Source organism: Embiotoca jacksoni, unplaced genomic scaffold (genome assembly GCF_022577435.1).
Source record: "Embiotoca jacksoni isolate LCO1_2020_lvr unplaced genomic scaffold, fEmbJac1.0.p SCAF_12, whole genome shotgun sequence".
NCBI lineage: Eukaryota > Metazoa > Chordata > Actinopteri > Embiotocidae > Embiotoca > Embiotoca jacksoni.
The window spans coordinates 6,706,285-6,720,510 of NW_027185252.1; the positions used below are offsets into that span (position 1 = coordinate 6,706,285).

A 14,226-nucleotide genomic window follows, 5' to 3' on the forward strand; every position below is an offset into this window, starting at 1 on the left:
ACATTGTTGAAGCAGCAGTTAAAAAAAATAAATAACGAAACATACAGAACTTGTGTTTTATATATTTGTACAACACTGCTATGATACTGGATACAAGAGAATGATGTGGTATTTAAATATAAACATAGAATACTAAACACAAAGGCCTGAACATTTTGTTCACTAGTTTTACTTCAGAAAGGATAATAATGTGCCGCTTATTTAGAACTTTTATGTATTTTATTATATCCACACTTGTCAGCATTGGAATTCTAATAACTAAAATGTCTGAAATGAAGTTACCAAATGGAATGAGACATATACTGGAAGAAGAGAAGCACCCTACTTAGCTAAAATCACAATTTATCAGCCACTTCATTCACGTTTGTTTCTGGTCTGCAAGGTTCATGCTGAAGAGGATGAAACCGGACTTAGTCAGCAGCAACTCATCTGCACGGCTTCTCGAAGATGTTGTCGTTGACAGAGATAACTATGATCACCTCATCCAAAGCTCCAGAGTAAGGCTTTGCTTTTCTCATCATCTTATGTCATCACAACCACATATTTACACAATTTATAAAAAAATATCATTGCTAATAAGAAATGAAAAGATTTTGTACTGCAAGTTCCCTATATACTGTATATATCCACAAATAATGAAAAAAATAAATGTATTTTGGCATTTTGCTGCCTCACTGTGCACAAAAATTAAACAAACTAATACAGGGCTTATGCACATGCATTGTCCTTCACTTCAGTGCTGACAGATGTAATTACCAGCCAAGCCATAAAAACCAAGATGCAAATACCAAAAACTGACACCAACTGACCTCTCTGTTTCAGTATTACTACTCAGTGCGGGTTCTGCCAGGGCAGCAGCCATTCAATGTATGGGTAGGCTGGGTGACCTCAGACTTTCATCAGTATGACGTGACATTTGATGTCAACAACACCCCCACTGTGACTGTCACCCTCGGAGATGACAGTGGGAAAGTCCAGGAAAGGTTAGTGAGCGCCAATAAGACAATAATCACAGACTGTAATTACATTTCATTCATGGTACTGCTGAAGTACTTCAGTGTTGTGTTCCAGTGTGCTGTATAACTGGTCATGCATGTCTCTATTCCTTTTGCACAGTGTGAAGCGGTGTAACTGTTACATGGTGTGTGCTGGAGAGGCGACAGGTCTGTCTCAGAGTCGGAGAAGTGCCGGGTTGGAAATTGGCTGTTTAATTGATTCAACCACCGGGCTGCTCACCTTTACCTCCAATGGAGTGGAGATGACTACTTTCTACCAAGTAGGGCACACCGCAAATTGATCTGATTTAAAGCACTTTCCTCTGAGTATTTCCTTTTTGAAATGGATTACCTTTAAGGTTAACACATGAAACCCCCGTACTGAGCTATGCGTATTATACTTTATTTCACTACGAATCAGGTGGAGGCAAGCACAAAGCTGTTTCCGGCTGTTTTTGTCGAACCCACCACCAGCAACATGTTTCAGTTTGAACTGGGACGTATCAAGGTAATGAATCTCAGCATGAAAAATCTATATTTTCAGCTTTGTGAAATACCTGTTTCATTCTTTATATATGTTCCATAGTTTACGGTGCTGTACCCAGTGTCTATCTTCTTCTCCATCCAGAATGTGATGCCGCTGTCGTCGGGTTTGCTTCGCAGCCAAAGAAGGAATGTCACTCCTCAGTGTCCTCCGAGGCTTCTGGTCCAGCAGCTCAGCCCTGTTTCGTGGACCAGAGTGCCAGACCGTGCGTTAACAGTGTTGGTAGATCGGCCAGATGAGCGCCACGGCTGGAGAGTCCAATGCTGTGAACCCCTGCAAGTCTTGACCTTGCAGATCCCCGATGAAAACAGGTCACAGAATCAGGATTTAATATGTTTTTGCAGTTGGTTTTAAAGATTTAAGTACACAGGGAATTATGTATGTTTTATTTATATTGTACATTATCTCATGTTTCCTGTTGTTCCACTGTGGTCTGTAAACACCAGGCAACATGCACCTGTTCGGTGTTTCAAATCATCAGAAATGCAACAGATGCAGTTGCAAATTCATACCTTCTTTCTTCGATGTCCACAAGGGCATTAATTCAATTTTTAGCAAGCAACCCTGAAATTGTCTTAACTTGTTGTTGACCTTCATGTAGGTCTGTTGACATTTTGGAGCTGTCGGAACTTGATGACCTCTTGACCTTTCACCACCATACCCTCCTCCTCTACTGCTCTTTATGCACCCTTGGCAACACCAGAGTTTGCCATGCCCTCTGCAGTCATGTGGACCAGTCGCAGGTCCTTCATGCTATTAAGAATCCCCACCTCCCCGGCCCACTCCGCTCTGCCTTCTATCAGCTGCTTATCGAGGTACCTGCTTGTTGGAGTTCACGTGTTTTAGATAATAATAATAATTTTTAAAATGAATAAGGAGAGAAAAAAAAAGTATTAATACAAACTGTTCTTGTGCTCCAGGTTTACCTCAGCAGCCACACCACAGCATGTCTCATGATGAACCATGAATACATTGTTCCTATGACAGACCAAACCAGAGGAATCACCCTTTATCCCAATCCTGTAAATGGTGTTAATGGAAATCCAGAGGGACTTCCCAGTGCTCGTCGTAGCACGTCACTTAAACCACAGATACATTTCTCATCTCCATGTTTTGTCAGGAGTGATGTGATGAAAGGAGATGGTGAAGTTGAAATTTCCTACGTAAACAGCCCAGAGATCCCTCTGGACATACTGAAAAATCTGACTGTGGAGATGCTGACTGCTGGAGTTTGGGCCGTGGGTCGGGCTGTGAGGGATCCTGCAGGAGGCAGTATTGAGCTTCTGCTTGTTCCTCTGTTAAGACTGTTCTACAGCCTTTTGGTTATGGGGGTATTTGGGGATGAGGACTTGGAGAAGGTTCTCAGACTGTTGGAGCCATATGTGTTCTCCATAAATGCTGAAACCCTCATGGAGGGGGAGGAGGAAGAAGAGGAAGAAACTAGTGATGATGAAGAAGAACCCAAAGGGGGCAACAAAAAAGATGATGACACCATCAAACAAGGACTTCTTCAAATGAAGCTTCCAGAAGCTGTCAAACTTGAGGTAAATTCACCAGCAGAATTTTGTTTCTTCCTTCTCCTTCCATTGGATGTAATTCTGGACTAGCTTTGAATGTTAACAGTGTGGTAAGATTCCTATAAGCAGTTTAAAATGAATCATTAACTTATATTTTACACGTTTCTCTTTCCAGCTGTGCCATCTACTGTCCTACCTTTGTGACTGTCAAGTGCGTCACAGGGTTGAAGCTGTGATTGCCTTCTCTGACAACTTTGTGGGTGAGCTGCAGGAGAACCAACGCTTTCGCTACAACCAGGTCATGGAGGCGCTCAACATGTCGGCCGCACTCACTGCTCGGAAGACCAAGGAGTTCCGCTTGCCTCCACAGGAGCAGGTTGAATGTCCTTAAATGACTTCATAAATATTAGCTCTAAGGATTAAATGGTAGACGCACTGAGTTGTGGTTTGTGCAGTGTTCCTGAAGCCATGCATCATATAAGAAACGGCACATAACCAGACATGCGGAGTCATTACAGTTCATGGTATATTTTTGTGTAATCTATGACCTGTCTAAAGATCAATATGCTGCTGAGCTTCAGAGAGGATGAGCAGCATGAGAACTGTCCATGTCCAGTAGAAATCCAACACCTCCTGCAAGACTTCCATCATCTCCTCAACACGCACTGCGGTTGGAACACTGTTTATCTTTCACTGATTCAATATTATTTTTCACTGAGCAGAGAGACGGTACTTACCGTAATTGCCATTTAGGGAATCTCATCTTATTTTGCTTTCGTTGTACAGGCATTGAAGTGGACAGTGACTCAGAAGATGAAGAGGACGCCGAGATGTCTGTTAAAGATCGGCTTGTCAGTCTTGTGGCGAGAGTCATCGGACTTAATAAGACACCCAAAGAAATGGAAGCGTGGAGATCACGCAGTACAAGTAGGTGCACGTTGTTTTGTTTCTTTTTGCATGTACATCTCCATTGACACTTTTTCAGTGTTAGGTGTTTTGACAGGGTTTTGCTTAGGTTCCTGGACGGCTTCTCTGGTAGTTATTTAACTAAAAACTATACATTTTCATGTAATTTTGGACTATTGTCATTACATTATTAATTAAAATTTGCACGGTTTGCTAGAGAATAACAAGAATAATCAACAACGATGATAAAACAAAGTTTACCCTGAAGCTATAGTGGCTTAGGCGCTGTCAAGAAACTGGGAAAACCCTGCTGATATTTACCTGCATGCAGCATCATGCAGCATCACGCAGCATATATCTTTATTCAAGATCAATACTATATACAAACAAAGCTACTTTGTAATACAAGAATATGATAGTGAATGTGCTTATGAAAATAAAAAAGTGTAAATGTGGCATTGCCGATGTAATCTTGTATTAGGCCAGTGACATGTCCAAAATCTTCTTGTGGCTTAACTACCTTGAAGGTAGTAACAATAATATTATTGTTAATAATATTTGATCTCTCACTATACAGTATGTCTCTAATCATCAATACATGTTTTTTTTTTTTTTTTTAAACAATCTTTTACTTTTATCACCGTTTCTTCTGGTGCTTCTTCAGAGTCCCTCAAAAAGCTGATCTCTGAAACGATGGTGCGCTGGGCTCAGGAGAGTGAGATGGAGGATGCTGAACTCGTTCGGGCTGTCTTCTCATTGCTGCACCGGCAGTATCAAGGTCTGGGGGGCCAAATGGAAGAACCCCTCCGCAAGGCCTATACAATCAGCCAGTCTTCAGTGAAGGACACCGTGGCACTCTTGTCCTCCCTGGGCCAAATCCGCTCTCTCCTCAGTGTCCGCATGGGGAAAGAAGAAGAGAGGCTGATGATCAGAAGACTTGGGTAGGGACAACTTTTCAGCACAACAAAGCAGTTGCTTCTTTTGACACTGATGTATTCTGTAATTATTAGACACCCATTAATCATTTATAGACTCTGTGGTGTGACAGGTATTCTTAATTTTTTTTTGTAATATGTACAGAGACATCATGAATAATAAAGTTTTCTACCAACACCCCAACCTGATGAGGGCACTGGGGATACATGAGACGGTGATGGAGGTGATGGTCAATGTTCTTGGAGAAGGGGAATCAAAGGTGAGAAATGAAAAGTGATAATATGGAAAAAAAAAAATTGTGTAATCAAAGAAGCATGTCATCAAGTGTTGTTGAAGTCTTTTTATTAGATAGTTGAACAGTATGGGTAATCCACAGGCCACATTTCAAAGATAGATTTTAAAAAGTCAAAGCTTAAATAACATGTTCTGGGTAATGTGCAACTCAAATTTGACATGTACCTCCTCACATTTTACATTTCTTATGTTAGGAGATTTCCTTTCCCAAGATGGTGGCCAGCTGCTGTCGATTCCTGTGTTACTTTTGCCGCATCAGTCGTCACAATCAGGGAGCCCTGTTTGACCACCTCAGCTACTTATTGGAGAACAGCAGTGTTGGTCTCGGTAAATTCCCTTTTTGGTTTGCATCTTTGCATATGTGCTTACAGAAACTCGCCTAGGACGCACTGTACCATTGTACGGTAACTCTTCCTCATGCCACGGTATCTGTTTTTTCCAGCTTTTTGCAGCTGTGGATTCAAAGGTAGTCTACTAAGTGAACGTGTATTGAAGTACTGTTGCATTGATTCGCACAGATACACGTTTTATTGTGTCTGAACCTTTCACTCTCTTTTCTTGACATTACACAAGAAAATGTTGCAAAGGTTCTTGCCTGACTTCCTCTTGTTGTAGAGAATATGATTTTAGAACGGCAAGAACCTTGTGAAGGTTTTTCAATCCTCCTGTTAATATGTATAGTTAGTGTTCACATTCTTTATGCTTTTGTCCCTTAGCTTCACCATCCATGCGTGGTGCCACTCCTCTAGATGTGGCAGCAGCCTCTGTCATGGATAACAATGAACTGGCCTTGGCACTGAGGGAACCTGACCTAGAGAAGGTGAGAGTCTCTTATTGACTCTAAATCTCTGAGAGAGCAGTCAGTGCACATTTGTTTGCTCTCCTCATGTCAATAATACGATATGATCAAGGTGACGTGCAGCAGTATAGCGTTAACATAGAGGGCAAAACTGAAATCGTATTTATTTGTTCCGTTTCTGAGAAAATGCATAATGTTTAGACAACAGAGATTTCCTTGGGAAAAACATGCTTCCTCTTCGCCAAACCTCATCATTTGTATAGCAGCTAGCCGCAGTAACCCAGTTTCTGATCATTTAATCTAATCTACTGTTTAGGTGGTTCAGTACCTCGCTGGCTGTGGTCTCCAGAGCTGTCCGATGCTTGTGGCAAAAGGCTATTCTGACATTGGATGGAACCCTGTGGAGGGCGAGCGTTACCTGGATTTTCTACGTTTTGCTGTCTTCTGCAACGGTAAAATTAAATCACGTCCTGTGATTTAATATGTTTAAATTGCCGGATATAAAAACTCAGTTGTCTGTAACAAGTCGATCTGATAGTTTCACCCAAGTGACATAATCCTCAAAACAGAAATTATGGCTGGCTTGGTTATTTGATTTGACCGTTTATTTTAGGAGAGTTATTTTTCAGCTTGCTTTAATTGAGAAGTCTCAACTTTAGTTTTTCAATGTTGATTTTCTCATTTTTATTTAACTGATTGCACTGTTCAGTTCTTTGTCTTTAGTTATACCTCAGACTTCCTGGCTATTTACTAAAGTGCAAAAAAAAGTAGGTGCAATATATATATATATATACACAAGTTAAAAAGGCACCAGAAGAGGCTGCATCTTTTCATGTTCCCAATTAAGTAAGCTATTTCCAATAGAGGGTAATTCACTTCTATTGATTTTTCCTTACACTGAAGCAGTGCCCAAAAGTCATCTGTTCAAATTGTCCTTGAGGGCGTTGACAGTTGAGCCAAATGGTTTTGGCTTTCTGCACCACATGCAGCTATTTCAGCTTCACCTGTTTTCTATAGTCTTTGAGTTGAAACTATATTACTCCAAGTTATGGTGTGATCTTCTTTTTCAGTTTATTGATTTCCTGTCCTATAAATTGAATCAATGCAATTTTTTCTTTTGGTAGATTTGGAAGGAATTGAATAAAACAAAACGTTGCTGCTCTTAAATGTCCAGTGCTCCACACGCACACAATCCACAACGCCATCCAGTCCATCGGTGGTTATTCTTCATCTTGTGTGTCCCTTGACCGCAGGTGAGAGTGTCGAGGAGAACGCGTATGTGGTGTTGAGGTTGTTGATCCGTCGGCCTGAATGTTTTGGCCCCGCACTGCAAGGCGACGGGGGAAACGGTCTCCTAGCGGCCTTGGAGGAAGCCATCAGGATGTCTGAAGACCCTTCTATGGATGGACCGTGCGCCACTAATCAGTCCAACAGAGCGCTGTCAGTATTTGATATATGCATAGTAAAATGTATAGTGTACAAGTTGGCTTCTTTATTTAGCGATAATCAATCATTTGATCTTCTGAAAAAAAAAAAAAAAAAATCCTTGATTTTGATTGTTTCCTGTAACAGAGATGTTGTCCAGGACAATGATGATGACCTCATTCACATGGGGCACGCCATCATGACCTTCTACTCCGCTCTTATTGACTTGCTGGGGCGCTGTGCTCCAGAGATGCATGTAAGTGTTTCCTTTCAGCAGCCCTTCCACGTCAATATCCACTGATGTCTGAAACCATAAAGCCTAATGGAGAAAGTCTGCAAACTCCTCTGCAAAGAACAAGTCAGAATTAAAACTGCAAGCGGGAATATGCGGGCACTCGCACGCTGCACGTCGGGGATCAAGCGGGCCGGGGCCGTTCCTTATTCTTTTTAAAAAATTGCCTTTTTTGGGTGGCTTTAACATCTTCAAGAACTCATGAAAGTTGGTGCCTGACGCATCTGCAAAGTTTCAAGAGCATCGTTTGACCTTAAACATCAACTTCCTGTGTCACGGTGAAACATCAAACTTAGCTGCATCGCCCTGGCTATACTATATACTATGTCTTTTTTATCACTTTTTGGATGACATGCTATAGTATGACTTTTTTCGAATATTTTGAACGCCATGCTATAGTAAGACTTTTTTCTTTTTTTTTTATCACTTTTTGGAGTATGACCTTTTTCTGAACTGACATGCATGCCTTCAATTTAATTATTTAATTTAATTTAATTCAATTTGATTATTTAAATTTTTTTTTTTATTTAATGACATAAAACTCATACTATACTATACTATTTGACCACACCCACTTGGGTAACCACAACAATATGTAAATGTTCGCCACGACTGACTGAGTTTTTACCAACTGACCTAGAGTCATACTTAGTCATAGGTGGATTAAAAATAAATTTTACTGGTAAAAATGTAACTTGTCTTGTTAACAAACAACCAAAATTATGTTAATGGCATAAATGGTGTTTTTAAATGACCTTAAACCTAGTTCCACATTACCATACTGCAGTTTCTTGTTGTCCAACATATACAGTAACTCTTGATACTGATGAATCTGCAATAAGCCAATGTCAGCTGATTTACTGGTCTTCCCCTACTATTAATATTGATGATATATGCAACTTAAGCCAGGAAAACCCTTCCCAACAGTGCATATATACAGCAGTGTGCACAGAATCAGACCCAACTGGGGCTGTTTGCATGAGTATCTGACTGACGACACAGGCATCTAAAAATATGTATCTTTTGCATTTCTTCTTGCCAATGTGTTACAATAGCACAGGGAAGGTGTACATGTAAGATAAGGCAGTTTTTTGTCTTTCAAGCACAAAGGCTGTTCAAAATGCAATTAGACATTTAAATGATAATGACAAAGCTAATGTATTCAATAAAAGCCATTTTAATATAGGTTAAAAACTGATTTTCAAACCAAAATGAAGCAACAGCTGTCGCATGATCAATCAGCAATAGTTAAGGCACAATATCTGAGTAAATAAGTCAAAAAACAATATGGGCCTCAGCTCAATATGAGGAAGATATAAAATATCTTCAATAATCAGTGTACATTGTCCCACTTAAGGTACAATATAATATACAGTATGAATGTAACAATACAATCTGTCCCTGTATAATGTTTTGCTGTTATTATGAAGCTGTAAATTACTCACTTAATGTTTTTGTCTGAAATTTTTTCTAGTTGATTCAAGGAGGCAAAGGAGAAGCCATCCGCATCAGAGCCATTCTGAGATCACTCATCCCTGTTCAGGATCTTGAGGGAGTCATCAGCATCTCCTTTCAAATCCCTTCAGTGTCTAAAGGTCAAATGGGCTAAATCAGCAAATCTTGCATCACTACAGTAAATGTAGTTTGTATGAAGCCATTGTTTTCTGTGGCTTTTTTTAAAATTTATTATTCATTAGACACTAAAGCTCCAATCAACAATTGTCAGGGCTGCCTGGGGAAAATGGTGGTTTCTGGTTTTAGACATCCACCACCACATGCAGACAAATCCTTATCAGAGATTAGACATGAGAGTACTCAAGTCATTAAACCTAATCTTTCCTTTTGATTTGTTTATCCAGATGGTCTGGTGGTTGAGCCTGATCTATCTACAGTGTTCTGCCCGGACCACAAGGCAGCTATGATTCTGTTCCTGGATCGTGTTTACGGCATTGAGAACCAGAGGTTTCTCCTCCACCTTCTAGAAGTTGGCTTTCTGCCTGACCTTCAGGCAGCCGTTTCTCTTGACACTGTGAGCAGCGAATTACATCTTTTTTGTTGCCCTATTAACCTGCTTGAGAGATCTAATGTATGGCTGTTGGACTGAACTATGACTTAGGAATTGATCGAAACTATACACAGTCACCAGTGAAAAATATCTACCACCCTCCTTCCCTTGTTCCTATCTACAATTTAACTACATGATAACAATACTGGGGTTCTTGAAATTAGAGTATGTCACCCTCCATTTTTCAGTTGTAATCTGTTTGTAGTAGAGTTGTTGTCATCTTGACATAAATATTACAAAAATATTTTTTCAATTCTCAAAATGCATATATAGTACGTAATAATCTAGACCTAATGTGGGGTTGAATAGATTCCTTTTTGTAGTCTCTCTCTTTTACCTCCCCACCGTCTCCTGTTTAGCTCCTCTTGATAAATTGCGACCTCTATTTTGTTTTCATTGCAGGCGGACTTGGGATCCACTGATATGGCCCTGGCCCTCAACAGATATTTGTGCACAGCTGTACTTCCCCTGCTCACCAAATATTCATCTCTCTTCTACGATTTAGAGGATCATATCTTGCTGGTTGATTCTCTTATCCAGGCAGTCTATTGCCTCTCAAGGGCTCTTAGCCTGACCAAGGCTCAGAGAGACACTACTGAAGACTGTTTGTTGGCTTTGTGCAGGTACCGTTTTTAGTTTGATATGATGGAGCAACAAACAGTGTAAGGATTCTGTTGTTGCTGTTTCTGTCTGCAAGAAGGTCAAAATTGAAAAATTCACTGTTGAATTATGGGGTTTGACAGCATTTTCTTGAATCAGAGTCCAGTTAAAAATTTGCTCATTGTATCAAAATCCTTTTGAATTCCTTATCAAACCTTTTAGATATTTTTTTAAGTGTACTTTTATTCAGCTATTTTCTGCACATTTCAGCTGTTTTGCATCTTAGCTTAACATTTTGAATGGATTTTGAATGCTCGAGTGCATCTTGCAAATATGGCATTTTGCAACTATTAAGTTGGCCACGATAATTCACAAGAGTTATTGCATGTATAATTCATTAGTGTTTTTTTTACTCTTGCCAATGCCGTGCAACCCTTGGAATAAGTTGTGCTTCTAATTTATGAAGGAGTCCGCCATTATCTTGTCATGGTCGTTGAACTTGTGGTCATTCTGCTGTTTGAGGAAATCATATGTTGAGAAGAGAAAACGGAAACACCAACAAATTATTAACTGATCCAGACACAAACAGGCCATTCTTATTTCCCGCTCATTATATTTAATGAATCATTGTGACGCCTGTTTTTGCCCAATTGAGATATAATTTACCAAATTCAATCAACGTGTTAAATTAATTAACATCCTGCCCAGGGCGTCTTCTGAGTTGTGTGTGTCATTCCTTCCGTGTGTGTGTGTGTGTGTGTGTGTGTGTGTGTGTGTGTGTGTGAGTGAGAGAAAAAGAGAGAGAGAGACACACAGACAGAGAGAGAGAGAGAGAGACACACAGACAGGGAGAGACACACAGACAGAGAGAGACACAGACAGACAAGTGTATCTACACGACTAATTCTGCACACATTGTTGTCCTCAGTAAACTCCAACCATCCATGATGCAGCCGCTTCTTCGACGACTCGTCTTCGATGTTCCCCATCTCACAGAGCACAGCATAATGCCACTCAAGGTACCAACATAACGCACAGTTTACTCCAATGTGTGGGTTATAAAATGATTGCTTTTGTTGACTAGTCATTACTTTCATCTACCAGCTCTTGACCAGCCACTACGAGCAGATGTGGAAGTACTACTCCCAAGCTGTGGAGCAGATTAACCACGGTTTGGCCTCTGAAGAGGAGCTCCATCTTTCCAGAAAGCTGTTCTGGGGCCTGTTTAAAGCCTTGGCAAAGAAGGTAAACCAGACTGAATACTTATGTCAATCTTGATATCATATTGACATGATTTATAATTTGAATCATATTTTCCTGGAGCACCAAGATGGTGGCAGAAATTGGGGAAAAAAAGAAATTGTTTGGTTTCTTACAGTATCCCTCCGTTGGTTTCTCACCTTTTTTTCTTTTTCCATTGTCCTCAAAGTCTATTTCTGAAAAAACAGAAAAATGCATTTCTGATGTTCTCCTTTCGTGTACTAGATGTAATACACTTGAGATTATGTGGTAATTTTTCATATCCTGGGATCAAATCTCTCAACTGTAAACAGACTTGTTAGAAATGTGAGACCGAATCAATAAGATGAGGAGGAGCCATTGCTCTTTGACAAATAAAGTTTGGATTTATTGAAGAGATTTTAATGTTTAATGTCCATGTTCAGTGGTCTTCCACTATCCTGTGCTCTCTCTTGATCTTTTCCTCCCTATACTTTGTTCCCTTCCTTCCCCAACTCTGAAGCCGTATGTGCCTCAGTTATTTAAGCTGAGTGTGCAGTGCCTGGCTGCAGTGTCCAAGGCTCTGCCTCCTTCCCATATGGACCCAAGTTTATCCCAAATGGAGAGAAAAGCTTCCACGGACACAGATGGACACTTTGACCCCCAACCTGTACATACTTCCAAGTAAGATACTGACCAGAGTATTTATTGATAGTGGACAAGAAATATCACATTGATTATGTTTATCTTGAAGATGACTTGTTTAATTTTTGGAGAATTTGCTGAAGCTTTGACCAAATTAGAGCTTAAACTAAGTGTCATGTGTTTACATGATGTAATATTATTATTTTGATGCTCAGAGACTAACAATGTGTGGTTGGATGCGTCAGTATTTGATAGGGCTATATAATGGATATTTTATTTCCCTGCACTAGTGTGTCAGTGCCAGAGAGACTGGAGTTCGTTGTGAACAAGTATGCAGAGCATACTCATGAGAAGTGGTCACTGGACAAGGTAATATCTCAATAATTACTCATCAAATCTGAACAGCCTGTTAAAGTTCACAAAGCAGAGTTGATATTTGATATCCTGGTCTGGACCGAACCACTTAAAAATGCATTTCCAAGATAATTATTCTCTGCGACAGTGTCAAGACATTTGTGTGTGTTGTGTGCGTGAGCTAATATGTTGATGTATGCATATTTTTGAATGCAGGATTGCTTGTGAATCTTTTTGTTATCTCAGTTTGCCAATGGCTGGGTTCACGGGGAGCAGCTATGTGAGAACACCAAGGTTCACCCTCTCCTCAAGCCATACAGGGCTGTGGCTGAGAAGGTAGGCTGAAAAGTCTGTTTTTATGGTGTTTGTGTGTGTGTGTGTGTACAAATGTACTAGTAATAAAAGCAGTGAACTGACATATCCCAGAGGCACATGCATACCAAATGCGGTGTATGGAATATAAAAGATTAAACTGCTGCGGATTGTAGTTTTTGAAGTATCACATCATTGCCATGTATTGACAAACTTACTGCATTGGAATAGACAACACGGTCCAAGTTTTCCAATCCTGAAAATATAACAAGCATATTTCGCTGTTCTGCCGTCTCTTGATGATCTACCAAGTTCGGCCTTGGCTTGTTTCTGAGTTTTCCAGGAGAAGGAGGCGTACCGCTGGGCCATCAAGGAGACAATAAAGAGTATGCTGGCCTTTGGTTGGACCATAGAGAGGACCAAAGAAGGGGATGCATTTGGCAAGAACGCCTGTACACGTAGGGTCTCACAGTCTGGACAGGTATATGTACTCATAGGCTGCGTTCACGTTGCCTCTGGGTGTTGATTGTGTTGGTTCTACTAAAATTATTCATACTGAATGCATTTTTTTTTTTTTATTCGAATAATCAGCCACTGGTTGTCTGTCTTAGCTTTCTTTTGAAGGAGCATCAACCTTCAGCCCCAAACCTACAGACATGAGCAGCATCACCTTATCATGGGAACAGTGTGTAAGTTATAATAATACACATTTTTCTCTATACAATATGAGGTAATGATGAAATTCGATTCTGCTTTAAACCTGGCACAGGATCTGCAGAAGTGGTTACCCTGACCTAGTTTTGTTTTTGTGTAAAGCAAAGATTTATTCACATTGTGTAGTGCCACTGAGTCATCAAAATATTTTCTTACATGAATACAAGATGTTATGCAATAATTTAAGTGGCTTATGTTAATGCTCTTCTTTTTTCTTTTCTTTTTAAGGCTATGGCTGAACATATGGCTGAAAACTACCACAATGCCTGGGCTAAGACCAAGAAACTAGAACTTGAGAGTAAAGGTACACCCCCCTCCCTTCCTCTCCCCTCCCCTCTGCCTAACAAAGTTGCTGTGCATTTGACCCATGTCTGTTCTCAGGTGGGGGCAGCCATTCGATGCTTGTACCCTATGATACCCTGACTGCCAAGGAGAAGACCAAATTCAGGGAAAGAGCCCGGGATGTCCTCAAGTTCCTTCAACTCAATGGCTACACTGTGTTGAGGTGAGTACAGAATTAGCTTGTGATTGCAAAAGGACAATTTGACGGAAGTATGTATGAGGTGGAAAGCAATGAGGCATCATAGCAGTCAGACTCCAGTCTCTTTTA

At 40.3% G+C, this 14,226-nt stretch overlaps 1 protein-coding gene across 1 annotated transcript in view; it reads left to right on the forward strand.

The window, feature by feature from the left end:
• The window catches only part of ryr2b (ryanodine receptor 2b (cardiac)), a 60,381-nt gene that overhangs the window by 16,948 nt on the left and 29,207 nt on the right, over nucleotides 1–14,226 (forward strand). Inside the window, exons 31-59 of the mRNA XM_069144101.1 lie at nucleotides 383–497; nucleotides 823–983; nucleotides 1,117–1,276; nucleotides 1,417–1,503; nucleotides 1,624–1,850; nucleotides 2,141–2,354; nucleotides 2,460–3,083; nucleotides 3,232–3,432; nucleotides 3,615–3,726; nucleotides 3,843–3,974; nucleotides 4,627–4,903; nucleotides 5,043–5,157; nucleotides 5,387–5,519; nucleotides 5,909–6,012; nucleotides 6,308–6,443; nucleotides 7,245–7,431; nucleotides 7,564–7,672; nucleotides 9,183–9,303; nucleotides 9,568–9,737; nucleotides 10,176–10,396; nucleotides 11,302–11,392; nucleotides 11,478–11,618; nucleotides 12,115–12,275; nucleotides 12,527–12,605; nucleotides 12,837–12,926; nucleotides 13,246–13,383; nucleotides 13,514–13,591; nucleotides 13,845–13,920; nucleotides 13,998–14,121. Of these exons, the coding sequence (XP_069000202.1) occupies nucleotides 383–497; nucleotides 823–983; nucleotides 1,117–1,276; nucleotides 1,417–1,503; nucleotides 1,624–1,850; nucleotides 2,141–2,354; nucleotides 2,460–3,083; nucleotides 3,232–3,432; nucleotides 3,615–3,726; nucleotides 3,843–3,974; nucleotides 4,627–4,903; nucleotides 5,043–5,157; nucleotides 5,387–5,519; nucleotides 5,909–6,012; nucleotides 6,308–6,443; nucleotides 7,245–7,431; nucleotides 7,564–7,672; nucleotides 9,183–9,303; nucleotides 9,568–9,737; nucleotides 10,176–10,396; nucleotides 11,302–11,392; nucleotides 11,478–11,618; nucleotides 12,115–12,275; nucleotides 12,527–12,605; nucleotides 12,837–12,926; nucleotides 13,246–13,383; nucleotides 13,514–13,591; nucleotides 13,845–13,920; nucleotides 13,998–14,121 (4,584 nt within the window). The remainder of the gene's footprint in view (nucleotides 1–382; nucleotides 498–822; nucleotides 984–1,116; nucleotides 1,277–1,416; nucleotides 1,504–1,623; nucleotides 1,851–2,140; nucleotides 2,355–2,459; nucleotides 3,084–3,231; nucleotides 3,433–3,614; nucleotides 3,727–3,842; nucleotides 3,975–4,626; nucleotides 4,904–5,042; nucleotides 5,158–5,386; nucleotides 5,520–5,908; nucleotides 6,013–6,307; nucleotides 6,444–7,244; nucleotides 7,432–7,563; nucleotides 7,673–9,182; nucleotides 9,304–9,567; nucleotides 9,738–10,175; nucleotides 10,397–11,301; nucleotides 11,393–11,477; nucleotides 11,619–12,114; nucleotides 12,276–12,526; nucleotides 12,606–12,836; nucleotides 12,927–13,245; nucleotides 13,384–13,513; nucleotides 13,592–13,844; nucleotides 13,921–13,997; nucleotides 14,122–14,226) is intronic.